General features: G+C 39.0%; 1 protein-coding gene across 5 annotated transcripts in view; it reads left to right on the top strand.

Moving 5' to 3' along the window:
• CDK14 (cyclin dependent kinase 14) overlaps window positions 1-26633 on the top strand; it is a 320956-nt gene that overhangs the window by 254078 nt on the left and 40245 nt on the right. For all 5 annotated transcript variants that reach the window (XR_012834151.1, XM_075746221.1, XM_075746218.1 and 2 more), the window contains one exon: window positions 637-783. Coding sequence is in view for 4 of the 5 variants with exons in the window: in XM_075746221.1 (XP_075602336.1) it covers window positions 637-752 (116 nt within the window). In the remaining variant the exon portion in view is untranslated. The remainder of the gene's footprint in view (window positions 1-636; window positions 784-26633) is intronic.

Here is a 26633-nt window from a genome sequence, read left to right as displayed (position 1 = left end):
CTTACCCATTTGAAGTTTGATCCCTGTGTTTAATATCATCATGTCAACTAATAATTAGTTGCCTGGTGTTACATGGAAATCGTTAAGATTTGTCTAGCTCATGCAGAAGGGCGTTGCTTTATATAAAAGCTTTTTGAGTTGTTGGGTTATTTTTAACAAGCCTAGTTGTCTTTAACAGTTAAGAAAATGAAGTCAAACAAAATAGCTTAGTTCTACTGGCATCAAGATTCTGAAGATGTAATAGGTGATGGCAAATTATTGAAAAACCTTGTAGCATTTTTTCACGTTCTTGTTTATTTCTAAATGGTCTCAGAACAGACATTTTAAAATGGAAAATATGAATTATACAGCAGTGTACAGGACAAGTAAACACACAACCTGGCAACACTTTTTTTTAGAAGATACATGCAGCTAAGAATGTTTGCATCATACAGCTTCCATCATAATACATGCAGCTTCTTTCCATAAATTCCAGAATTCTTACAGTGCTTACTTGCATAAATAGGTGGTATATGTAAAAGCTGTATATGTTTACTCAGTGTTGTGTTTGTCATATATATTTCCTAATTATTTTTAAATTACTTCTTTTGTGGGGAAAAAAAATCAAAGTTTCTGAACTGACACTCTTTCTTGCAGTGTCTTCTATTTTTACTGTACCGAATGTAAGATTACAGCCAGAGACTGGAGAAAGCATGAGAGTCTTTGGAAAAAACAGTAGTTATGGCAAAGGTGTATCAAACAGCAAACATTGAAGAATACCTATGTTCACAACTGATAATGCAGGTAAGAAAGACATGATTATTGGAAGGTATATCTTTGAAAATACTCTTACCTTTAGTTCTCTTTAGAGAAACAAAATATAAAATTCAACAGCACATTTCTTAAATTGCTCCTGTTCAGGCAGATAATCTGTTTTTTCAGTATATATGGTCAATATGAGGAGTTCCTGGCCTTGTGGGCAGGATCAGTGTCACTGCCAGGTTGAAAATATTGCAGAAGTTGGTGCCAGCAGATTAAACTCTAGGTTACCTTTAGTTTGGACTGTTATTTTTTCCCCTGATGAGATAACGGAGAGAAAAAATACTTCTTGCCAGTTTTGTTGTTAAACTTTGGGGTAAGGACAAAAAATGATTCATTTAGTAGGTTTGGTAGCCTTGATAGCAGATGGCTGTTCTTGATGGAGACAGAGGTGCTGTTGTATTGATGAATTTGGTCTCTATCACTGGATCTACTAGAACTGGTTTTGTTCTTGGATGGCTTTCATTCAATACCCCATCGTTTTAACCATAGTTATTCAGCAGTGAAATAGTGTGCAATATGGCTTCAGGTATTCTAAGAGTAGAACAGAACCTGGGAAGGGCAGGTGAGTAGAGAGGCTACTTACCAAATTACAGTAGGGGAATGGTGGTTGTTATATCACAGCATTAATCCTCTTCTGCCCATATGCATCACTGCAGTGTTTGTTCAGTGGGATTTAGCAATTGACAGACTGTTCCATATTAGCAGTATTCCCTTATATAGCTGCTTTGCTTATTATGCTTCTCTAAATAGTTTCATACTCACACTGTTTCACAAAATAACCAAAGTGCAGATTCATTTCATTCAAAAACCTAGGCCTGCCTTTTTTTTTTTTTTTAAAGTCACAATTGCTTTTGCATGTTGAGTCCATTATAACAGCTTGTTAGGGAAGTTCTAGGAGCTGTGCATGCTGCTTATGTACCTATTAGAAGGTATAGTCTCATATAAATGTAGTTGATATTCTCATGAAGTCTATCTTTAGGTAAGTAAGTCTGCTTGTTACAGTATTAGATATAACTTTAATTAATTATATTCAGTTTTACTGTTGTATGTTTACGTGCATTTTTTTTAACCCTGTAGTGTTATGGAGGCTGTTTGCCTAACAGGCACCAACTACTGAAAAACTGAAGCGAATAGATTTTGGGCTTGACAGCCTGCCCCAATTTTTGCACATGCTCTTTGCCAGCAAACCATTTAAGATTTTCTAATGTCAGAAATGAGGCTACCTCACAGCAGTCTGTTTACATCTTTATTGACAAGCTAATCCCTACTTTTTCCTGGGGCTGTGTCCCTGCAGACGTCTCTTCAACCTTGCCTGTTCTAACGTGACGTATCATCCATCTAAAGTAAATTTAGAATGTGCCCATCTGTGCTAAAGACCTTTTGTGTGGAAGCTTACATACGGAATCTCATTTCTCATGTACAGAATCTCATTTCTGTTGCTTCCAAACAAATGTAATTTTTCATTTATACAATATGCAATAGAAAGTTTGTATTTGCAAACGAGCATGTAAAATAGCACAGAAGAGAACCGTTTGATTATTCTTACCGAATAGATATTTAAGCAGATACAGATGACTTTTTAAAATTTTATATGTAAGCAGAAAGAGAGAGCCGTGTGTACCTTTGGCATACATTGCTGTACTGTTATGGCTGCTCAACCACAGCTTTAATACAGAATAGCACCTTTCATTGTGTAAGATCTGGAGCCACTTAACAAATGTTAAGTCGTGACATGTATACATTATTGATTACGGTTTTCCATCATGGCTTAGGAGTTTGTTGTGTTAGGTGCTTACAGTGCAATAAAATATCAGTTCCTCATGGTGGTATTTGACTTGGTATATAAGGTGAGGAGCAGTAGATAATACTGGAAAAGTATTAGTACCAAACAGAAGTCCTCTTACTTGTACAGTGAAGAGAATAGAGAGCTGGGGATTAATGAGATGAAACTAGAATAGCAGGGGAGGCAGAAGACGTGGTAATGGAACCTGGACCTGGATGAGGAATTGTTAGGATGGGTGGAAACCTTTAAAGGGATGAGGCCACCAAGCAAGAGGAAATAAGAGTCAGTGTGGAGAGTGAAAGGAGTTGGGAAAAAGACTGCAATTTTGATAATGTGAAAAGGAGGTCCGGTGAAGGCTTAATCTGTATAGCAGGTGGCTATGGTTTTAAGCAGCAGAGCAGTGACTGGCAAATAGGATGGATGTTCAGTCGGTGAAATGGATGAGTTAGGAGCAGAGTCAGTTATTCTAGCAGAAGATTAGAGTTGCAGTAAGCAGGATAGTAGTGTTGAGGAAGGGGTATTTATTATGAGATACTCAGTTAAAGTTTCCATTCACAAGGCTTGGTGAAGCAAAAAGGTGCATTAAAAGCAAAAAGAAAGATGACAATAGCTCTCCGGGGCCATGAAGTTAACAGGTAAGCGAGACAAGTAGAGTTAGAGGGATGGAGGCAAACAGTAGAAGCTGTTAAAATGTCAACGAACACAATCAGATAACATCACAGCTAGTGGGGATAAAGGAAAATTAAAAGGTGCCAATATTGCAATGAAATACATCAGATTATGAAAAAAACAGAGGCAGACAAATACTTAGAGCTTGTCTCCTGGACAAGGCAGGTACATACGTGTTTTACCCATCTTCTTGAATTGACTTTATGCATATATAGAGGTGGTAAGGAAGTTAGGAAGGGCTGGAATTTTGAAATATTCCAATATCCATCAGGAAGCTGTGAAAGAGAAAAATTTGTAGATAGTTGCTCTCTAAATCCTGTGACATGTGTGTGGAGGGGAATGGTTCTTTTTTATATATATTTTATACATTTATACATTGTGAAATAATTTATTAGAAGACATGCACAAAAAAACCCAAACAAGGAACCATCTTCAACCACCTCCACAACCTCAGTGGTGTTGAAGGAATTCTAGTCTTATGTCTTGTGTCTGGTCCTTCCTTCCAAGTGTTCCTAATTTCCTTTTTTCAGAGTAGAATTCAGGAAATAAAACTGAGAGTGCCAACAAAGAAGCTGTGCCAAATCTTGCTGTGATAATTTAAGGAATTATTGCCTCCTGCTGTTCTCTCCACACACTTGCCAGATATTACTGCCCTAATAGTGCACCTACTGAATTAAATCCACCTTTCTTTAGGGTTTGGAAAGCAAAGAGACTGGGCTCTGCCCAGGAATGGCTGAGACATGGGCAAACATCATCATCTGCCAACTTTGGAAGCAGCAAGTTCTGGCAGATTGGTGAATCAGTCATAGAATCATAGAATTGTAAAAGGCTCCATCATCATTTGTTAGAGCTCGTTTGCTGCCCTCAGAAATAGCTGCAAGGAGCAGCTTAAGAAATTGGTGTATCTCTGAGAATTTCTACTATCTTTAAAATATTGTGGTGCTTCAGCTGCCGGTCTGCAGCATAGCCGCTTACAAATCTAAAAAACTCCTTGAAATAGCAGTAACCTAGGACATGTTTCTGAAAACCTAGATAATCCCTGTCAGGCTTGGACTACTAATAGGGTCTTTGCGGACTACACTGTGTCATTGTCTTGGGCTCCAAGAGAGAGAGAACACATTATTTCAGTGCCCATGAGGAAAGAGCTGACATTTGAAGTTACCAAGGTCAATGTTGAGACTGCTCCCTACTGGAGAAAATTAGCAAGTATGTGGTAATGAGCTCCATTTCACACAGAAGAATCTGTCAGCAGAGAATTAGACGGGCCCTTTGGGGGAAAAAGGAAAAATCTTTTGGCCATATCCAAGTATCTTTAAAGCTTTGTGATAAAGCAAAACATTTTTATTTTGTGCCTGGTGGTTTTCACTGATACTTTTTTTCCCCATGGGCAGGAAGCATCTCGGTGGAAGCATTCCCCATCTCTACATATATTGCTGACGTGCATTATTTACTGTATTCACCCATCTCTTCAGATACTGTTTTATCAAGACAAGAATGGACCATAAGAAACTCTAGAGCTGTGTTTTCCTTTGGCCAGTGGAATACATGGCTAGAGCTTGTTCCTCTCTGGAGAAGGATGAGTCAAATTGTAATTGAAAAGACAAGGCATTACCTGATACCAGATAGCACGCGATGTTTTCTCGTGGTGATTTATAATCCCTGGTTCCCATTGGTGGACCAGAGACACGAGATGTGTTTCTGGCCTATTGTCTGCTTCCTGGAGCCGGCAGGGACAGCTTCATTCAGGATGGTAACACCATATGCTTTTAAAGTATTTAACCTGTATTACCATAATGAGATCCCCTGGCTTTATAAATCTCTTTGACAATTCACTGGAGCAAAACAAAAAGTGGTCTTTATTTGTATTGCTTCACCACACGCACATGCATCCGAGCAATCCTGAATTTCAATCACAGGATGAAATTCATGCTGAATTCTTTCTTCTGTGTCCATTTAAGCCAGCAACTGACACCAGCCCAGCCAGTCGAAGTGACGATGGCGTCATTTGGGTCAGCTCAGCAGTGTAAAACAGAATAAAGCTGAAGAGGTGACAGTTACCACTATAATAGCAAAAAGTGCTAGTTACTGATTTCATTGCTTCTGAGCCCGGATGCTCAGCAACACAGAATCATTATGTAAAATTACCTTTTTCTCTTTGCTAGCTAGAGAGGTGACTGTTCTTGCATCCCCATCCAAATGGTTTCATTTTTTTTGATCATCTTCAGTTTTACATTTACAAATTGTGTAAGAGTGCCTCTTCAGCACTGCTGTGTGGGAACATAATTTTTGCCTGCTTTTCCCTAGTCGAGCCCCAGGGAAGCTATCATCCAGCAGTGTACGTGTCCAGCAGTCAGTACTGAGAAGTCAGTCCCATTCACTACTCCCCTGCATTTACTCTGTCCTGCATATCCCAGTGTTGCTGAATCACTGTGGAAAACCATATACTGTACTTCTAAGTCTTCATCTCTCCGGCTTCAGGGGATAAAACTGTAGTAATTACAGTGAGGAAGGTCTGCATAAAGGAGAAATTCTGGACTGAGTTACTGTTGTCAGTCAGATTCTGTCATTGTTGATTTAATCAAAAGCTGAATGTAGCCAGTAGTGCTTTATAGGTGCGAGATCTTGAAATTCAGTGTAAGCCCAGCTTGGGAGAGAAAAGCAGAGTTATAAAAGCACAGCAGTTAACAGTGTCATTTTATAAATGCACTTCTTTTTTTTAATAGATGTATTCAAATAGATGTGTACAAACAGTCATTGTGCTGCTGCAGTTGAAAAGATGGAGGCCTAAGCACTGAAGATGGGAGGGTTAAATTTCTCTTGCATCTTTTAGTGCCAGACAATGTCTATACATGAATGTTGAGGGTCAGTTTAATTATTTAACTAATACTGGATTTGCATAAATTGGCTTTCCTGAAAAGGCTAATAAGATGCAGTTGTGGTGGGCAGCTGAAAGCAATTTGGGTTTGAGTCCAGTAATGACACTACTAAACAGAGCTGAAATTGTAACATCAATTTTCTAAAATGTTAAATTAGTATTAAGCTGTGAAAGATGACTGCAAGATATTTTTTGGCTAATATTTTTAGTGCCATTATTTTCATATGTTAACAACATAATGGTTTTATGAGTCTGTTCCAGCTGTGCTTTACTTCTTAATATCAAAGAATAAGATCACCACACTGATAGAATATGCCCTAAATGTAACACACAAGGGAAAAACTCCAGGCATTCTCCTCTTGATATCTAAGAATTTATTATCTTGTTCCTATTAGTCTAAAATGAGAGTTATAGACTGAATTTTGCCTTCTATTCAGCCATAAAGAAAAGCCCACTGTATTCAGTAGACGCTGCGCAGAGGGTGAAATGGACTGAGCAAATAGCTGGCCAGTGCAAGGCTGTCTTTATATAAACCCCCATCTCCCTCAGTGACACGTGGTGACTCAGGATGGCGCAACCGTCCCTACAGAAATTCATCAGGTCCCTCAGTATGCCACAGTAAAGGGAACCCACCGCATGAGTTGGTGGGACTTGAAGATATGTTCAGCGGTGTTCCTGCGTCAGTACCGCAACAGCTCGCCTTGTCTGTTGTTGTGTGAAATGCACTCTCACTTAATTGCACTCAGTATAAGTCGTGGAATATGCAGTCTCGTGCCTTTCATGATAAAATCCTTATTCAAAGTTGGCAACCTAATGTGTAGAGGTGTGGAAAGTGAATCGGTGAAGGCCTTCTCATGGTCTTGCTAAGCCAGCTGAACAGTGGTGCTGAGGGCCTGTCCGATCTGTAGACCAGGACAGCATCTGTGCCTGGAAATGAGTAGGTGGAGATAAGTAAGCATGAACAGGATTTCTAAAATCATGGATGGGATTCTGGGAGGAGAGGTAGTTTGGGAGTTTCTTTAGGGATGAAGGAAGAAGAGGAAAAGAAAGGAAGTAGGGCAGAGAGAGAGAGAGAGCGAGAGGAGGACTTCACATTTATTATTACCTACCGTGCTTGGTAGGACAAGTATTTCAAACCTCCGTGGCTAGGAGAGATTGATGTCTTCCTTGCAATTATATACTCCACGTTATTCTGTGTGAAATTAGTAGCTACGTACTTACTGACATGATTTGGTTTTTTGAGTTGCAGCGTTTCATGGCCAAATCACTGCAGAGCTGGCAGAAGAAAAAGGAAGCATTACCAGTATTATGGATGAACTTTTGTCAAGGGACAATATCGTATTTTCTTGTACCATTGCATAGTCTGGAGCCTATTTTCTGTTAATTTCTAATGCATGATAACTTGCCTTCAGCACTGTGAAGATTCATTTTCAAATAATTTTTAGTGTAGAGGTTTTTAATTTAACAGTCACTTATGCTGTAGGAAAGATATTCGTGATATTTGCATGAATGCGTGTGCTCAGGTTCAGCGCTGTTTATCTGTCTTTCCAGTTTGTTTGTTATTAAATTTAGGAGACAGAAGGTGGAATCGTCTGTGCCATAAGTGCACTGTATTGTATTATTAATATTAGGATAGCAAGCGATTCCCCCTAGACAGTCTCTGTGGTCCGTTGATGCTTTAAGAAGTGTTTAGGCATGAAAGGCCGTTTGAGTTGCAGTGGGCTGATAGTCTGGGGTGACATTTGAATGCAGAGGGGACAATGTATAAATGACAATGACTGGGAGGGAGGGAGGCAGAAACGGGTCTAAACTCTCCCTATTCTCCCATGGACAGTCACCTCTCCTTTAGGATTATTTCCTCACGTGACTCCTCAGTTAGGCTTTGTCTAAGAGGAAAAGTGGAACCACTGGAGGGGAGAAACTGAGGTTTCCAGACAAAGCAGAGGCTTCCAGTGCTGACACATGGCCCGTAACCCAGAGAGACGGCCAAGCTAATGAGAGGCATCGCCTCTCAGGCATCATTTGCAGCATTCAGAATTTTACTTTCAGCCAAATCATAAACAAAAAATGAATTTTTGTAATGCCATATACTAAAATTGTTTCTGTGGAGAGTGAGCTTTGTGTTGCTATTTTGAGCCTGTGGTTTACATTGCCTGATTCTCTACGAAACAAAGAAACTAAACCAACCACTGCGAAATTGGCTCTGAAGGCAACAGCCATTAAAGTAAATGTGCACTGAATACTCCTAGTTATGGGGAGTTTTGCCTAAAAATGCAGCAAGAGTTTACATCTCAGTTTATAAAAATACATTAATTTATTCTGCCCCATAAGCCGGGGTGAGTGTGGATGGGTTTCCCACATGCTCTTATTGATAAATTGCTATGAAAAGTCTTGAGGAGGAAAACTCAAAAAAATCAGGAAAAAAACCTGAATTTTCCAATAAAAATATATAATAGAGAAGAACAACATTGAAACCATATCTTCAGATATTTTAAAAAGCGGAAACAGAACTGGGTATTTCCATAATTTTGTGGTCTTGTTATAAATTATTAGTGTTGTTTGGGAGCATATATGTATTTTGAATTAGTAATTATGGGTGATCATTCTCTACCATTAGTACCTAGCTATTAATTCTGTACAGCCATTTCTGTAACCATCTTTTGATGTTAATATAAAGACTGATTGTGCATTATTTTCTGGCACATGTGTTGCAACAATACAGTCCCAGCATGTAATATCATGGTATAAGCCTTTTTATTTAAGTTTTCTCCCTGAAATTTTTATTGTACAATTGCTTTTAATACCTCTTGTTCAGTATGTACATTGCATGTGTATTAAAGTCAAGTTAGCGTACAGTCCACCTGCTAAGTTTGATTAAGAACAAAACTAGTTATCTGAAGGCAAAGAAAATTGCACAATTAAATCTGTCCTTGTGTGCTTGGAAGATGGAGCAGTAAGTAATCTGTCACATCATAAAGCGAACAAAATCAAAACAACTGAGTCATTATCATGACTCTGGTTTCAGCCCACAAAGTCACATCTAGATTATGTAGATACTGTATTTGTTGTTTTATGTATCTGTGTGCAGACACTTGTAAATACAGAGGTGTAAATGTTGCCAGCATTTAAATTAGGTTAAAAATGCTATTTATGGCTTGCATCAGCAACAAAAAAAAATTCATAATCATCCCTAGGTGAAGACACTCATTTAACAAGCTTACAGCTCCTAATTAATTCTGTAAAGAACGCCATTTGGCAGAGCAGAATTATGAGGTTTGCATATTGATGGTGGCAGGGAAAAATATATCTGTTTTCTATTTCTATGGTAAAATTAACTTGTGTTCTTCAGAAAATGGCACATCTCGGAGGTATTGCTCTCAAAATGATCTCAGGGTGAAAAGAAATCAGTAATTACAGCACCAGGCATTCAGTTCTGTCCTAATTTTCCCACCAGTTTTTCAATGTTTCAGCTGCCTCAGAGACTTAAAGTACTCTCATTAGGTAGCTGCAGAGGCTGCCTGCGTGCCTACTCCATCACTCTCTCGCTAGCTTTCTCTCTCGCTCCCCCTCTCTTGCTCTCCCTCTTTTTTCCCCCTCCTGCCTTGGGAGTGACTGTGAAGATCATTTGCTGGCATGATTGGCAGGTTAGAGGATTCGATCAGATGAGTTCCTCTTAGTGCAGGTCAAAAAGGCTAGTTAGCAGGAGCTGTCGAAAAATGCCAGCAGCATTCGAAATGGGAAATGTCATGACTTCGAGGCAGGGGGTGCCACCTGGAACAGAAAGCCCCCAGCTCATTAGCAAGTTACAGGATGCAAGCTTAACTGGAGGGACCAGAGGAGGAAAGATAATACCCAATAGGGAAAATTATTGTGAAGTGGAATTGATTTCATGTATAATTTGTTTATCACTAGAGGGGACAAATGCTGTCCTCCTGACATGTGCGGAGGAGTGTGGACTATGAATGAAGCAACTTAGCATAATCTCCAGGTTGAGCTCTGGATTTAAAGAATGCCAACTTCTTTCTTCCCAACTGTGGAAATGATCAGGTCATGTTGTATTAATTAAACCTGACATATTCTCAAATGGTTTATCTGGGCAATTTTAGCAATTTAACAGAACCTGGTAGATATGAGCTGCATTCATTATTAACACAGGGCAGTGTTTTGTTTTCTCGAAGCAGTGGAGTTGGGGTTTTTTTGCGAGCTGCTGTGGTAAAAAGACATGTTTCTGTTGCAAGTTGAATTATAACATAGCTCATTTGTAATGCTTAGTCAGACTGTGTAAAATCAGAATGCAATTCCAGTTGCATGGTATAAGTTCATTTCCAGGAAAAGGCTGCATACCCTTAGAAAGTATGGATTTAAAAACAAATAAAGCATTTAGGTTTAGTGTATAAAATTTAATCTGAAATGAAGACTACAGGGTCTGGTGCCTGTCATGGGCTTAAAGAATGCTCATATAAAATATCAGCATTACAAAATGCTTCGTCTTCTCCGAGACATTCTGTACTGATAAAATTGCAGGCAAACTCTTCATCCCAGGCAGTGTAGCTAGCCCCTGGCTGTTAATGTTGCTAACCATTCATTTGCTTCACTGGTCTGTATTTTCATATAAAAGGCATATTGCATATCAGTAGAAATAAACTGCATAGATTTTTTTTTCCCCCTGTAGTGGTTTTTTTTTTTTCCTTTCTTTCCAGAAATGTTAAGAAAATAAGATGGGTTCATGGTACCTTCTGGAGTCTTTTATCGTGGTATCTTTGTGAGGCTTTGAGTCTAGCTCTGCTCCTCCCGAATGGGAGAATGCCATAGACTTCAATGGGAGTAGGGCTGACTCCCTTATCAAAACTAACGTAGACACAACAATACCATCTCAGGCTGAGTAAATGAGATTTAAAGGCTGCAAGCTGTTCCCGAAGAACTATTCTGCAAACTATATCTCTTCTTGTTAAGGAATTTTGTCTTTTATATATTAAACATGTACTTCTCTCAGAAGTTTGCAGCTCATGCTTAAGCAGTCTCTTGGTTGAATGCTGAGGAATGTTTGCTTAGTGTTCAGATCTTTGACGATTTTTTTCAGCTTTCATTTTCTTCCGTCCATCAAAGTTTTAAAGTTGGTAATGGAGTAGCCAGGATTTGCTTTATTGAGTAACCACAGGCTGTTGAATTTCCCTTTCTCCACCTAATGTGAATCAGAATCAGATTTTTTTAAAGGACTTTCTTAATCAAAATATTTGTACAGAGACTTACAGATGGAGTGTTTTCTGTTTTGTATTTCATATAAAAAGCTTGGCATTAACAGTCTGCTAGTTTGCCAAAAAGAAGCCTTACTAAAGCACTGTAAACACAGGCATTCTTTACCTTTCAGATAACTTTTTAGTGCAAAGTTCTTTCAGATGGGCACTGTGAATATTGGCTGCCGTGGTCTGCACTAATGAATGCACGGGCTCAGTCCTTTGCAAAGTTCAATAAAGAAAGCAGAATATCAGAATAAAAATATCCTCTATGCAGATCCCATGGGAGAATTTTTCCCATGTTGGGTAGCTCTCCAGATGCCCAGCTACTATTTAAATAAAAAAATTGGAAATTAATTTGAAAAGTTCAGAAGGTATTCACTACTCGGTGTCTGCTCTGGTGCTTTGCTTGGGGAAGTGATATACATTTAAATTATTTGAATGGAGTTTGAAAATTAGACTTCCATTGGGAAAAGAGAGCAAGCTCTCTGGGAAATGTCCAAGTCCATTAGCTCGGCAGAGTAAAGACAAGGATGAGTAAGCACTGGACAGACCTGCTAGACTTTAAACCTGAGATATGTTTGAGGAACGTATGGTGGTTATCATGTCTATCTGCATCTGGCAGCTGCTGTTCGATATGAGCAGAAGGATGTTTTGGCTACGAAGCCAGGCAAGTGCAGAAAAGTCTTTCCTAGGACTGTGTGTGACACAGGTTAGTGACCTGTGCATGTCCTTGCTTCATGACCAAAGAAGTTCTCACTCAGAATTAGAAGAAAATAGTTAACAACTAATATTTCCCACATATCTACATTTTCTGGCAAGTAAAAGAAGTGTAGCCTGAAACAGAGAAGGAATTTAACCATTACTCCTCATTTCTTTTTTTAACCAACTTCTGGTTTTTCAAAATTGACTCAGCATTTTCTTAACTCCTAGGAACTTCATAATCCAAATGAAGAATAGTAGCCACGAAGGAATTAGTAAATGCCTTACTATCCCTCGAACTTAGGATTCCTGCAGTTTGTCATTCACTCAAATCCTGACTTTTCTATTCTAAATGGATCCTGTTTTGTTCCTTGACTCTGTAGGGAAGATCAGGCAGGAGCAGTGAGTGGGAGAATCACGTATTCATCATCTGATTCGTACATCTTTTGTTTTCTCCCTCAAATTTCTGAGAAATCACTGGAACTTGCTAGTATGCATTCTGCCAAGTTACCCATCTTTGTGAATCACTTTTCAGCTGGGAAGAAGCTCTAACACATGGTCCATATTCCATGTCAGTGACTCCTTTTATCAGTACTTGTGTGTAAAAACACTTGCTCTATGAATTGCCTGTGCCTCTTTTTGAGGGGGGTGGATGTGTAGAGAGTGTTGGGAAAATCCAGTGAGGCCTGAGGTCATCTAAACAGCTCTATGTAACTTGAGCAGCTGTTGATGAAACGTGGTTCAATCAGTAACATTTCAACCTTTTTTAATGTATTATATTTCAAATTAAATAGGGCAGTATAAAACAATCCACAAGTTGAACCTAGGATCGGGCCACGTCACTTTTTTAGTGTCTGTTTGTAGTCTTTGACTTCGATATCACTCACTTCTTAATCTTCTTTTCCATCTGTGTTGTTAACCGTGGGTTTCAGTAAACTGATCTCTCTCTCTCAAAATCCTTTTATAAGACTTTGCCTCATCACTTTTTTTTTTAAAAAACTAAATCCTACCCCTACATTAAATATCCCATAAGCTATTTACATATATTACTAAATCTTTAAGGAGATATGTTTAGATAGAGTGAGGCACATATTGAAGATTTCATGACCTGACCCTGTCAAAATCCTTGACCAGGAACTTTATGCATAAGTCTTGATTTTGATTTCCTTAGCAGATGGAACATTGCTTTTGGATTGTTAACCCTTGCCATATTTCCTCAGAGAACTTAAAAGCTGAGATTTACTGAATTTTCAAGTCCTGGACTTGCTCTCTTGTGTAGGCTGTACTCCTCAACCTGCAAAATCATGTCCAAACTGCACAGTTTTCTGGGAAACTACTGTAACAGCTTGTGTGATATTGAAAGTAGGAAAGTTGGGCTCCCCAGTTCAAGAAAGATGGAGAACTACTGGAGAGAGTCCAGCAAAGGGCTACAAAGATGATTGGGGGACTGGAGCATCTCTCGTACGAGGAAAGGCTGAGAGAGCTGGGGCTGTTTAGCCTGGAGAAGACTGAGAGGGGATCTCATCAATACTTACAAATATCTAAAGGGCGGGTGTCAAGAGGATGGGGCCAGACTCTTTTCAGTGGTGCCCAGTGACAGGACAAGGGGCAATGGGCACAAACTTAAACACAGGAAGTTCCATCTGAATATGGGGAAAGACTTCATTTTGAGGGTGACTGAGCACTGGGACAGGCTGCCCAGAGAGGTTGTGGAGTCTCCTTCTCTGGAGATATTCAAAACCCTCCTGAACGTGATCCTGTGCAACCTGCTCTATGTGATCCTGCTTTAGCAGGGGGGTTGGACTAGATGATCTCCAGAGGTCCCCTCCAACCCCTACCATTCTGTGATTCTGTGTGATGTCACTAATATGTCGCAGCATTGCTTATGTCACCAGATGGCAGGACGTAGTCATCTATCCTTCTGCCAGACTCGTAAATGCAGGGCAGAGAAACTGCAGCACACCTGGGGAATTAGAAAGATGTTTGAAAGGTGCCTCAGCAGAGCAGAGTGATTTAGAAATCTGATTCTCTTTCTGTGAGTTACTGTTGAAGGCAGAGAGTAAATGCAACTCAGTCTGAATGCATGGGTCCTTATAGAAGCATAAGAGGTAGAAAATCATGTCCAGCTGCAGGACTGGAAAAAGCAATGCTGCTTGAGAGCAGCAAGAACACTGCGGGAAGAAAAGGAGGAGCTCCACCAGGTGAAATCTGCAAAGCTTCTTATGTGGTGTTTCTCACCTATTTTATATGCATGAAAACAAGCATAGTTTCTTGCTAACATTGTGGAAGTATCAAAATTTTTACCTTATGTCTATTGAGAGAAGCTTTTACTGGATGTTCTGAATTTCTGTTGTTAATCCACTGTGTGTTGTGATCACGATAATGCACAGAAGTGAAACAAACAACCTCCTCCAAGTCTCCCCCCACTAAGAAAATAAAAATCCCAGACCATGATGATAAAATAGTTGATCATCTTGATTTGAATACCATATTCAATTACTCTCCATGAAAATTTCCAGCAACAGCTTTTCAGCTTGACTCTTAGTGTCTTTTTGCCTGCCACTACAGACCACATGGATCCACAAATTTGGTATAGTCTCGAAATAAAGGGAGGGGAAGAGGATTTTGGAAACATTCTACCCAGCTTACTCTTTAACATTCAGAGTCATTCTTCAAAAGGTGATTGTACTCTGGTGTTTGAAGAAAAAAAAAATTCAAAGTCTTTTTATTCTAAAATATTCTACAAGTTTAAAGCAAATGTAGTGTAAGGGTATGTGCTAAAGGTAGGTAGATGCTACTAAAAAGTGAAACCAGAGTCAGTAGTGTGTGAACATAAGTAAAATGAGTTGTTCCATGGCCTTATTGTCTGAAGCTTTGCCCTCTCTCTCCCTTATTTCTTTCTTTGTTTATTAACTTTATTTCTTACATTATGCCTGAAACCTAGAATGCCAATTCTGTAGATCATAGATTTTACTCACCTTGTTCTTGGAAGGTCCTACCACATGTTGTGGTACTGGAAAAATGCTGTATAATACTAAGGAAGCTCAGTGCTGTGTTTGGCCCTTGTGGGGGCCATGCAATGTTAACACCCCCCTCGCAACCCCCCAGCCCTGTTATGGATTCTTTGCAAAAGCTGGTGATTTCTTTGCTCACAACCACGAGGACAGGAGATTGGAATGTGAAGAGTTTTAGCTTTGTCGTCACTTGCTTTTGTACACGGACAACGCACATATATGATGGATAGGTATCCTCTAAGTCCCAAACTTTGTGAAAGGCAACAGAATTCCAGCAGACGCAAAGTTAGTAAGTAAATGGAGAGTGCTGTCAGCCCTTCCTTCATTTAACCTAAACCAGAAAACAGATAAGGGCAGACATGAGGTCACATTTTGCCTTTTAAGGTAAATAATCCATGTCAGCCTCCCAAGGCTTTCCATCTCAACGACGATAAACATGGTCTGTATATAGGGCTGGATCCATCACACCTTATTCCTGTGAGAACCACCACTGCGCACGGTGGGACTCAGTCTGTGTGTTGTGGGCAGGGAGGACGAGTAGTGTGTAAAGTGCATTACATCTATATAACTTCTGAAAATTTTAGATTGGTCAACTACCTATACTCTGGTGCTAATGGAAACAGAGATCACTTATCAGCATATCTAAGGAATTAGAAATGTATATTCATGACTCCCTGTTACCCAAATAGCATGTCCATCATTCTGCATTAATGACATAGCTTTATTCTACTCGTTTCATTTTTCTTTATGTTTTACCCAGCTGAATAGCTCAGTGCTGCCATGGGGTCCTGTATCGTATGGCAGACTTTGCCTTTTGAACTGCCTACATCACAGTTTTCTGCAGCTCCCTATCTCCACCGTCATTCCTTTTCTTTACTCTAAATGTTTCCAGGGAGGAGGAAAAGAAAGAAAGAAAAGATTTAAAAAAAAAAAAAAAAAAGAGGGGGTAGAAAGAGACTGCTGTGGAAAAATAAAAGTTTAAAAGAAAACCAGAATGAATGCTTCACTTGTTGGCTTTTAGCACAATTACCATACCTTAGGAAATATGCAGGGAATAGTTAATTATGACTAAATGAGCTCCTTTTAGAGATCATGGCAGGCCCCAGCATCCAACTGTCAGTGCTGTGAAAGATATTGAATTGGAAGGCTGGTCTCCCTGTCAGCCGGTAGGATGGTCTGCCGGAGTAAAATAGACAGTGAAAAGATAGCTGGGTTAGAGTAGCCTCAGCAAGGGAAACACGTATAGCATTTGCATACTTCTCCTGCAAAGGGGGTTTAATCCGAAGAAAGGAGGAGATTTCGGTATTGTCAGCCAAGGCTTTGTTCAGGGTGAAGAGCAGAAGGAAATCTGATGAAGGGGCCTTTCTGAAGCCCTTGCTCACAGACTGGAGGTTGTTCTAGTAAAGTTATGTACTTTGGGATTGTTTACACACTATTGTCTGTTTGAAGATCTTCTAAACCGAAAGACTCAAAGTATTCCTCTTTGCTAACACAAAAGCAGGGAATTTGTGTGGTAAAAAAGACTTACACTGCAAAACTGAACAAGTTCTTTTCATTATCTGCAAAAATACCCTAAAGTTCCTTTTTTGGTGTAGTCAAAGTTCCCTGGTACTTCTCAGCCAAACTCATATATCACAAAATGTTTTCAGACTAGGAGAAAAACAGGAGAATTATGTTCTCAAAGTGGAGAGAGCAGAAAAATCAGAAACCCTTCAGGCTTAAGGCAGCCAAATTCTTGCTGCCTCCTCCAAAACAGTTCTTTGTTAAGCAAATAGACAGTTTCCTGCCAACTAAAAACAGTGTTTTAAAATTTAGTTGGGGTAAAGGATTGTGCCTCTACTAAGATCTCTTCTGCACTTTATGATTTTTTTTCTCACCTGAGACATGAGCCAGAAGCCCCAAACTAAACCTCTTTTGTAGATAATCGATAGCAGACCCAGTCCATTCCTTAGAACTTTTCCAGATAAGTGATTTGTGTTTCAAAACCAAGACCTATTTAAAAGTGTTGGCAAGCAAATTACTCCTCCTTGGGATGACAATCCACTTACAGTGTATACACTACCACCTGCCGGGGTTTTCACCTGGGAGAAATTGCATCATCGCAGGGATATGATTAATATTTAGGAACCGAATAGACCGTCTAACAGTATAGCACCTGAAATAGATGGCTTTTGCTTTTTGTTGCTGTAATTTTTGTGTGATTGCCATAGTCTTAATGATTTTAGATAGTATTTGATTATTTATATAGATTACAATAAAGATCTCATTACTTGTGGAAATAGTTTATATAATATTATAAAATTTGTTCTATACATATATCTGTACATACTTAGCTCATTTTCTTATCAGCTTTGTAGTTTATAGTCGTTGTAAAGCAACATATGTTTCCCTGTCATGCTTTGTGAGTGTGAGGGTCAGCAAAATCCTTGCTTGAATATGGCTTGAGTTTTCTATAATGGAAATGAGTACTATCTTTAAGGTTTGGTCCAATTCTGGGAAAGAAGATGAAGCAATTTGTGAGATACCAAAGAATATGAGCTTGGGTATATCTGTATGGATATATTTGTATTCAGTCTGTCGTTGTTTAATAGTTATAATTAAGGAAAAAAATTACAATCCTCTTAATAGATTACTACACATACGATGAAATTTGGCTCTTGGTTGTACATGCTGTGACTTGTTTGGGTGGGTTTTTTTTAACTTCAGATGCTTCCTCATGCTCATTTAGAGACAGACATTGGTGTTTCAGCTCGGTTTTTGTTCAGCTGTGATAAATGTGAATCATTAAATACTTAATCATCTCTTAGCCGTGTTTGCTCCCACGTTGTTGTCATAAAACCTCACAGAAACACAGGCAGAAGTAAGTCTGTGAGGGATGGGCTATAGGGCACCAGGACACCTCCGCTCATCCGAGTGTTGATGCAACTTAAAAATCAAGTTCCAGAAAGGGGAGGTGGTTGATGGAAAACGTGCTGTATCCAGTTGCTTGCTGAGCATTATCTGCCATCTGGACTCAAGAAAAGCCTGAATGAATTTCAGCATCTCCCTTTCTCTTCCACTCTAGAGAAAACTGGGAGATCAAATTTTGGCCAAAACGGGAGCTGAATTCAGGCATCAGCTGGCACTCCTGTGCAGTTCACACCTTCTCTTATTAGTTTAATTTATTCCTTAAAATATTTACATTTTTCCAGCTGATGTAAGTAGTAGAAAATAAGGTATGGTGTGTTACGAGAGTTATTTACCAAATGGTATTTACTGCTGGGAAGCTTAGCAGTGCTATCCATAAGGTAGTTTGTGACTGCCTATGGAGACAAACAGACAGCTTGAATCTAGCCTGGGTATAATGCAATATGCAATTTCAGAACAGTTACTTTTATATTAACTCATAAGTTTTTATTGCTTCATAAGAAAAATGATATCATCCTCCTACGGTTCGTAGCTCCTCAAGGAAATAAACTCGTGACTTTCTCACATGCTGGCCGTCTTTGTGCAGCCTTCACTGGTTATAAAGAACTCATACTCCAAAACACAGTGTTGGGAAAACAAAGGACGGATCATGGCAGTAATAAACATGTCATTTAAACCTTACAGGAAAATGAATGTGGTTTATTCAAACATTCCTTCTAAAGAATAGCTAATGATAATATTTTAGTAACGCAAAGAGGGAGATCTCCTAATGCTCCCATTCCTGGGCTCTGTTCCCATTGAAGGCAGCAGGAGCTGCACGTACAGATCCAGAGGGCTCGCATCTCAAATAGCATCTAATATGGAGTTGAACGGTTTTAAAAAATAGGAACCAGGTCCAGCGCTTACAGTCTGCGTGCAGTGAAGTAATGTTTTCACTTTTCATCTCCTCCTTTTTGTTTCGCGGTAACGGTGCAATCTCCAATCAGAAATTACCCTTTGTTAGCAGTAGTCGACGACGCCTCATCCCGGTTTGCGTTTTTCCTGTGAGAAGCGTGTCAGAATTTGGGGGAACTAAATATACTCCTTTGTTGGCGAGCTTGTCAAGCACCGCGCCGTGTTCGCTTTCCCACCAGGAAGGTCAGGCCGCTGGGGGGCCGCTCTATTTTCTGAAATGATCCCTACTGTCTGTCCATGCTGTCTGACAGATTGAAACAGTTGTCTGTGTCACTGCTTTCAATGCTTTTTAAATGCCTCACTTTCCATGAAAGACGTAAAATATGTAGGCGATGGAAGCGGGGGGGGGAATGTAAAAGGAACTATACTTTTTTTCCTGTGTAAAGAAGTATTGGGTTTTCTTTTCTAAAGTAAACTTAATTTTGTTTAAAATATGTTTATAAGCTGACTTAGGGGAAAAAAAAAGTTGATCTGGAAGAATGGGTAAGTCACAGCTTACATATTCTATTTCTGAAACCTCATTTTAAAATGAGGGTAATAAAATTATTAAACACAGACTCATTCTGTAGCTGAAGTGAAATAGTAAGTTTTCTTTGTTCACTTATATTTCAGTTTAATATATTTTGATCTGAGGTATGTATAAAGCCTGAAGAAATTGGTACTGTGCTGAGCCTTCAATACTCTCCAGATAATTGAACTAATTAAATCTTTACCAACATTAACACAACTCCAGCATTCCTTGGACAGTGGTTAATTATTGCATGAACATGGCAAGCTTAAACTAAACAGATGAAAATAGAGTCCTGTGGAATGGGTATTGAGTTTATTCTTTATTCATCTTTTGATAAGGTTTAATTAAAACTGCCTCTCTCCATTGTGGTGAGAATGAATGTGCTTGTTTTCTTAGTGAAAGCCAAATTATTCACTTCAGCCATGGTTCAATAATCAAAGCCTTTGCAAAGTTTTGGGTTATATTGTAGCTGTGGAGATATAATTGCTGCAATTCTCTATGAAGGCTTTATCTTTTTTATTACATTTTCTTTTATTTTTTTAATTTATTTAGAAAGAAAATCAGAGCATCCATTTTCTGATTCACTATTTTAATGTGCTTTAAGCAGGGAATTTTTGTAAACAGGGAGTGAGCAGTTGAAAATGAAATTTAAAATAAAAGATTTTTTTATAATCGGAATGCAAATTTTTTTAAGAAAACAGATTTAAATTCCAGTCTTTTAGATTAATACACAAAGTAAAAAGCATATATCAAAAGCTATCCTTATCAACTGTTGAATATTAATAAAGGAGCAGTCATTTCTTTTTATGGCAGTAACAGGAGGGCAGTTACAGTGACTCACCATGCTTGTACAGTGGCTAATTATTCACTGGGCAAAAATTGTTGAAAGAAGCGGTGCCGGCTCATAATGTTAGAAGAAGCAACTTTGTAAAGTTGTTAGAGCTACCTAACTGTGTGTACGAAATGCACCAGTGATACGATGGAGAAAAATCCTTGGAAATCATGTGAAATTTTGAGCAAGAGCAATGGGGTACAACTGAAGGGAAATGAGAAGAGCTTGTGACCAGGTATCCATGCATGCAGACTGGTAATCATGTGTCTTGCCATGGACTTGCCTTTCCACTTGGAAGACTGTAAGCTGTAGAATTGGGCTTCAACTTTTCAGTATAAGCTCCTCTGACAAATCCACATACATCCATTGAGAAATGACACAGCAGGTAGGAAATGGATCAGTGTTCATTCAAAGAAAAGTTTACCACTCTCCTTTCATACGATTCTGCAGGTGACTTAGATGGGCCATTGTAAGAGTTGCACAATTTTGTTTGTATTCTGGTTGCTCGTTCTGGTTTGTTTTGGAATGATGTCCTGGCAGAACATTGGTTTCCTGTCAGACTTCTGCTTTCCCATTTATGAAATATTAATATCACATTCTGTGGTTTATCATAAGCAACTATGACATTGTTCTGTCTTGGGCTCGCATTGTCATGAGGGGATTCCAGGCTGACACAGTGGTTTTGATTTAAGGGAGGAAAAAGTGTTTTCTTCAGGATTTTTTTTTTTATTTCATGAGTTCACTCTTACAGTGAATTTCACTGGGTAAAAAAACCTTAAGACTATGAGTCAAATCCTGTGCCAGAGGAGAAACTAATCTGAGCAGGGAGTCTCTTGAACCATGGAGCTGGACTTAACTGGTAGCTCTTCCTCCTTTTGAGTGATAGTAGCATGCTGGGTGCATGTCGAGTGAATCCAGAGCTATTTGGAGTCACCAGCCATCCACTGGAAAGTTGTAGTCAGACCTACAGAAATGCGTCACCCATGCTCTTTGTCATGAAGCAATAGCATTTGTGTCCTGGCTGACCGCTGTAAAGATTCTGCCAGTGCAGCCATTTAGGTTTTAGGCTGAAGTCAAGATTTACTCTATTCTGTTTCTTGAGGTATGGGAGTGTATCTCGGCCTGGAAGAGGGGAACACTGTGTGGTAGCCTTGCCTTGAGTGCGTGCATATGGTCAGTCCTATTCTAATGGCAAAAATTGTATTCTACTTTCCTGCTGACAGAATAACAAAGTCATTACAAATCCCTCCAAAATATGTTTAAATTAGGTCATCTCTGAGACCAGACATTCCCCTTCATTTTTTTTCTGAATAGACCTTTCCTATTTTGTCAAATTTATTATTTGGCATAAAGAAAATAGATATGGCAGAGCTGTTATTTTATCTGAGTTCCTTTCTGCTATGTTTTGTCTTTCAAAGCACTGGAAGTCTGTTGTTCAAGAAAATAGATTTCTTATATTATTTTAAGGGACTTCTGTTAGAAGTTCTGTATGTTTATTTTCCAGCATTTACTACAATTAGGCTGTGGTTCCACAGTCATTGAGATGGGGTCTGTGCACTCCTGCTTTCCCAACAGCAGGAATTTGATCTGGATCAAGAACAGACACCTGATCTCATTTATGGGGAGTACAGTGGCTCCATGCTGGTTACTGGGGAATCACCATAAAGCCTACTGGTTCAAGGTTAACCCATCAGACTTTTTTGCTCAGAAACAACAGAGTTAGATTGTACCAGGTCAGCATGATTTTCACTCGGTCATAGGAATTTAAAGCTGGATTTATAGCCTTGTCACACATACTTCTGTCAATTAGATTTTTCTGAACTCTTAACTGAAAAATTTTCTTCTAATACTTAGTTACATTAAAATAATTTTGCTTGATAATTTATTTTTAAATGGTGATAATAATCTTGACTCTGATAGGAACAACCTGATGTCCTGGAAATAAGACGAGTTTCTGGCTTGCGTTGCTGAAAATGCTTGCTCAAGAGATTGTAATCTAATCTGAGTGGACTGAAAGATTTGAAAATGTCTTCTTTAAGTGTGAAGAGATTGTTGCATGTTAATTATTTATTAATTCATGTGGGTTAACCCCAGTAGCATTTTTGAATATGAGCTATACTGCACTCTGACAGCTTTGCATATCATCCCTACAGATGTTTTAATTTAGTGAGATCTTAAGCACTTGGCTAACACCAGGCATACACCAAAATGTGTGTAAATGTGTTTAATAAGGAGCTTCCTAGCCCTTCCCCAGTAGCCATTAGGTAAAGTGTGCCTTCTGAGGCACAAGAGGACAGACTGGAGTATCATGACTTTTGACTGCATTAATTCATTTTGACATAATGTGATTTTTTTTTTTCCAAATGATGAGACTCCTTCATGTTTCTTAAAATGTCTATGTAAGCAAGAATAATTCTGCTTGCTTCCTTGCTTTTTTATGCGGCATATTATCTACAGGAGTGCAAAAAGGTGATTTCCCTAAAAGCAGGCCATGTATAATTTACAGGGCTACCACAAAGAAATTCTAATGACTTACACATACATGACTATTATTAACTTGCCTTCAGCCACAACATTTACATGGTAATAAGTTGTCATCTTTATGCTATCAACTACTACTTGATCCAATTCAATCTCGTGTTTTCTTTTCTTTATAGTTACTATGTCATGATGAGCAGTCCTTCTATTTACTGTCAACTGTTACTCGTTCTTCTTAGGAAGTTCTTCACAATCTGCAGAATGTGGCTGGTCACTTGCCTGAAGTGGAGAATAAGGCTTTGACATTGCAGTATTTAAAAATTTGCCACATTTTTGCCTCTAGAGCTGTTGGGCTTTCTTTAGGAATGTGTTCTCTGTATTATGGAAGAGCAATCTCATTATTTTACATTTATCTTAAGATGTCGCTCCCCTAGCTCAGAACAAGGCTAAGTTCACTTATGCTAAGTACCATTCAATTGTATATTAAATAATATTCTTTCATGCAAAGATCTCAGGCCATGTGTTCAGCTTTGCAGATTGCTACCCTCTTCTGCATAAAATCTGCTTTTATTCAGGTAACTGGCTGGCCTCTCCAGTCGGGATTCATTCTTGCCTACTCATTGATACTTAAATGCTCCAATCATACTAATTTGTAGATGGGAGTCTTGAGTAATTATTGAATTGCTATATCTTATAAGAAATTCTAGGTGCCTTATTCAGACAGATAAGAAAATAGCGTGTAGATAAAAAGAATATTGCTTTAGGAGAAATGCTAATTAATGCACAGTTGCAGACAGCCCTATGAATGCATATTATTAATAGAATTCACATTATTATGAAGAACTAAAAACTTGAGACAGAAGTAAATAACTAGCATTTATTGAACTGTCTTTAATTATTTGAACAGTGCAACAAAAATATAACCAAATGAAGCATTTTTTTTGGCTAGAAAATACTGCTGCTAGGTCCCCAAGGTAAAGACTTTACTCACTTCCTCATCTCCCTCAATGAAAGGTCCAGGCCGCCACACTGGTGCAAAGAAGAACTGCTGTGATGAGCCGGAGAGGTGACCGAGAGGAAGAATTCAGTCCATTTCTTGAGAACGCTGTCAGAAATATCCTTGTATCTCTAGAAGACACAGTAGCCCAGACTGTTTTAACTGCTATATTAAATGGGCTGAATTCACTGTTTTATCTATATTGGACTTGATTCTCTGAACCAGGAGTGAGTGAGGCCATTTTAGAAAGGCTCAAGAACCATAAGCCAGTAACAAAGGAAGACGTGCACAAAGCTTGAGTAAAAACAGAATACACAAGCATGGCTCTGATTAACTCATTATGAAGGGTCACAATTAGAAAGATATCCACTCCATTGCCTCAAGACTTTATTATTGCACATATTCCGGTCTTTACCTCTGAGTGTATCTGATGGGCAGTTGACCAGTAACATAATCCTAAAAAGCTTTCAAATTCAAGATGATTTGGGGTTTTTCCCCAGAAAATACCCAGAATTCTTGGTACTCAGACTGAGGAGTAGCCTTGACAGAGCATTGCTGGGGGAAAAAAACCAAAAACAACCCCCCCCAAAAAATAACCAAACCCAAAACAAACCAACCAAACCAAAACAACAAAAACCCCACCAACCCAACAAGTAAAAGAAAGATCCCATTCAGGTGAAGATGCATTCATTCATGGAAGAGATGGGTAGTTCAAAATGAGCTGGCATGTGGGAACTAGCATGATACCATGCAGCTATCTCTGATTACCATCACAAAGGAGCAGAATCTATTAGAAATAAGCAAATATAATGAGAGAAAAAGGCATAAAAAGGGAAATGACCTTGTGATACACTTGGATGCAGAGTAGGCCTTACCAAAGGAACAGGGCAAAACAGCCTCTCAAATTCAGAAGCTGAGAAGACATATATCTGACATACTGTGGAGGGTGCTTGATAGAGGTGACATGGTTTACTGTCACAGGAAACTTACTGTACAGTTTTGTCTGAGTGGTTTGGCATTAAAGGGGTTCGAAAGATTTTTCTCTGGTATAGATAAACTATGTTCTTGAACACATCTTGAAATGTTTCACTAGTTTTTCACTGGTCCTCAAGCCAAGAACTGACACCCCCATCCCCCACCAAATCTGCAGATATCATTTTATTACTGAAAGGAAGCCAGAAGTGGGAGTTAAACCTTTCCATGTTCCTTTGGGTTTTATACAATCTTTCATCATCCCAAGGAAATCAAGTACTCTAAGTGAAGAATCAAATCTCAAAGCACTGCACGAGTAAATGAAATCTCTTTTGCACACTAGGGACCTTTTCATCATAGTTTTGTGTTTCAGGGGGATTTCACAACCTTTACTTGAGGGAAACAAATATTCAAATCCCAGTTAGACCAGAATAGAGGAAATATGCCAGGTTCAATTACCACTGGAGTTATCAGCATATGAGATTTTTTCCATTTGTATCTTCACCATCTTTTTCATGAAGTTCTGCATAAGCTGTTCCTGGGATGTGGGAGAACAGAAAGAGAGTGACCGCTTTGAAATTAATCAGAAGAAATGATCTGCTAGAAGTCTCAGAAAGTGCTAGAGTCCTGAGCAGCGCGTTTCAGGTGAAGTCTAACACTGACAGCTTTTAAAATCTTCATTCCTATGAATTTTATGGATGTGAAAATCCACCTGCATGTACATATATATATATATAGTCAATCTTTTTTTGAAGACAGTGAATTTGCAAGGACCATTTCTCTAGTCTTTTATTATTATTTTGGATTAGATGAAATATATGAAAAGCATAGTTTACTACTTGGTGTTGAATGTCATTCTGTCCTGGTTTTTGGCTGGGATAGAGTTAATTTTCACAAGAAGCTGGGAGGGGACATAGCCAGGACAGCTGACCCAAACTAGCCAAAGGGGTATTTGATACCATATGACGTCATGCCCAATCTATAAGGGGAGGGGGCTGGCCAGGTGGGAGGGATTGCTGCTTGGAGACAGGTATCAGGTTCCAGGTGGTGAGCAAATTGCATTGTGTATCACCCATTTTGTATATTCTTTTATTAGCGGTGGTGGTGTTATTTTCCTCTTCCTTTGCTGTCCTGGTGAACTGTCCTTACCCCAACCCACGCATTTTACCTTTTTCTTCCGATTCTCCTCCCCATCCCAGCAGGGACAAAGCAGTGAGCGAGCGGCCACGTGGTTCTTAGTTGCCAGCTGTGGCTAAACCACAACACATTCACATTCAAAGAATAAAAGCAGAGAATTTATTATCTATTAAAAAGAAAATCAAATGAGCAGAAAATACTTTTGAGATCTTTTATATATATAGAAATGCCACAAGAGAAGTAGTGATGTCCCTGCATATGTAACATCTATGGATGATGATGATGATAGCCAAAGAACAAATTAGGCAGTATGGACTGTATTTTCTGTGGTTCCTCTATTGTTTGGAGCTGGTGCGATGTAACAGTATTTCACTCACTGTGGCACAGACTATGCATTTTCTGGCCATTTGCAGCTCTGTGTACTCTGCTGACTACATGTGGTATGTGGATAGCTTTGACATTTTCAAATAAGTAGTATTCTAGATTCTGTGTAGCTTCGGGGGCTTCTGACATATTTTATCTATTTCTTTGTCCTTGGAGATTGATAGATGGGAATGTGATTAGCTCCCATGCTTACTAGCTCTCATGCTAAACCCGCCCCCAGACTCTAACATTTTTGGAATACCCTGTCTACAAGATGTTGCAGCCAACTGTAACTTATCGTGTCCTTGTTTCCGAGGTATACTGTGTCCTTGTTTCCGAGGTACTGCTAAGTACTGTAGTATTGGTTATCCTGTTTCCTTTCCTCCTCTTTGCTATCTACTGTG

This window comes from Balearica regulorum, chromosome 2, assembly GCF_011004875.1.
Source record: "Balearica regulorum gibbericeps isolate bBalReg1 chromosome 2, bBalReg1.pri, whole genome shotgun sequence".
In the NCBI taxonomy this organism is placed as follows: Eukaryota; Metazoa; Chordata; class Aves; order Gruiformes; family Gruidae; genus Balearica; species Balearica regulorum.
The sequence above is the reverse complement of the archived record's forward strand: the minus strand, read 5'-3'. Positions and strand labels throughout refer to the sequence as shown.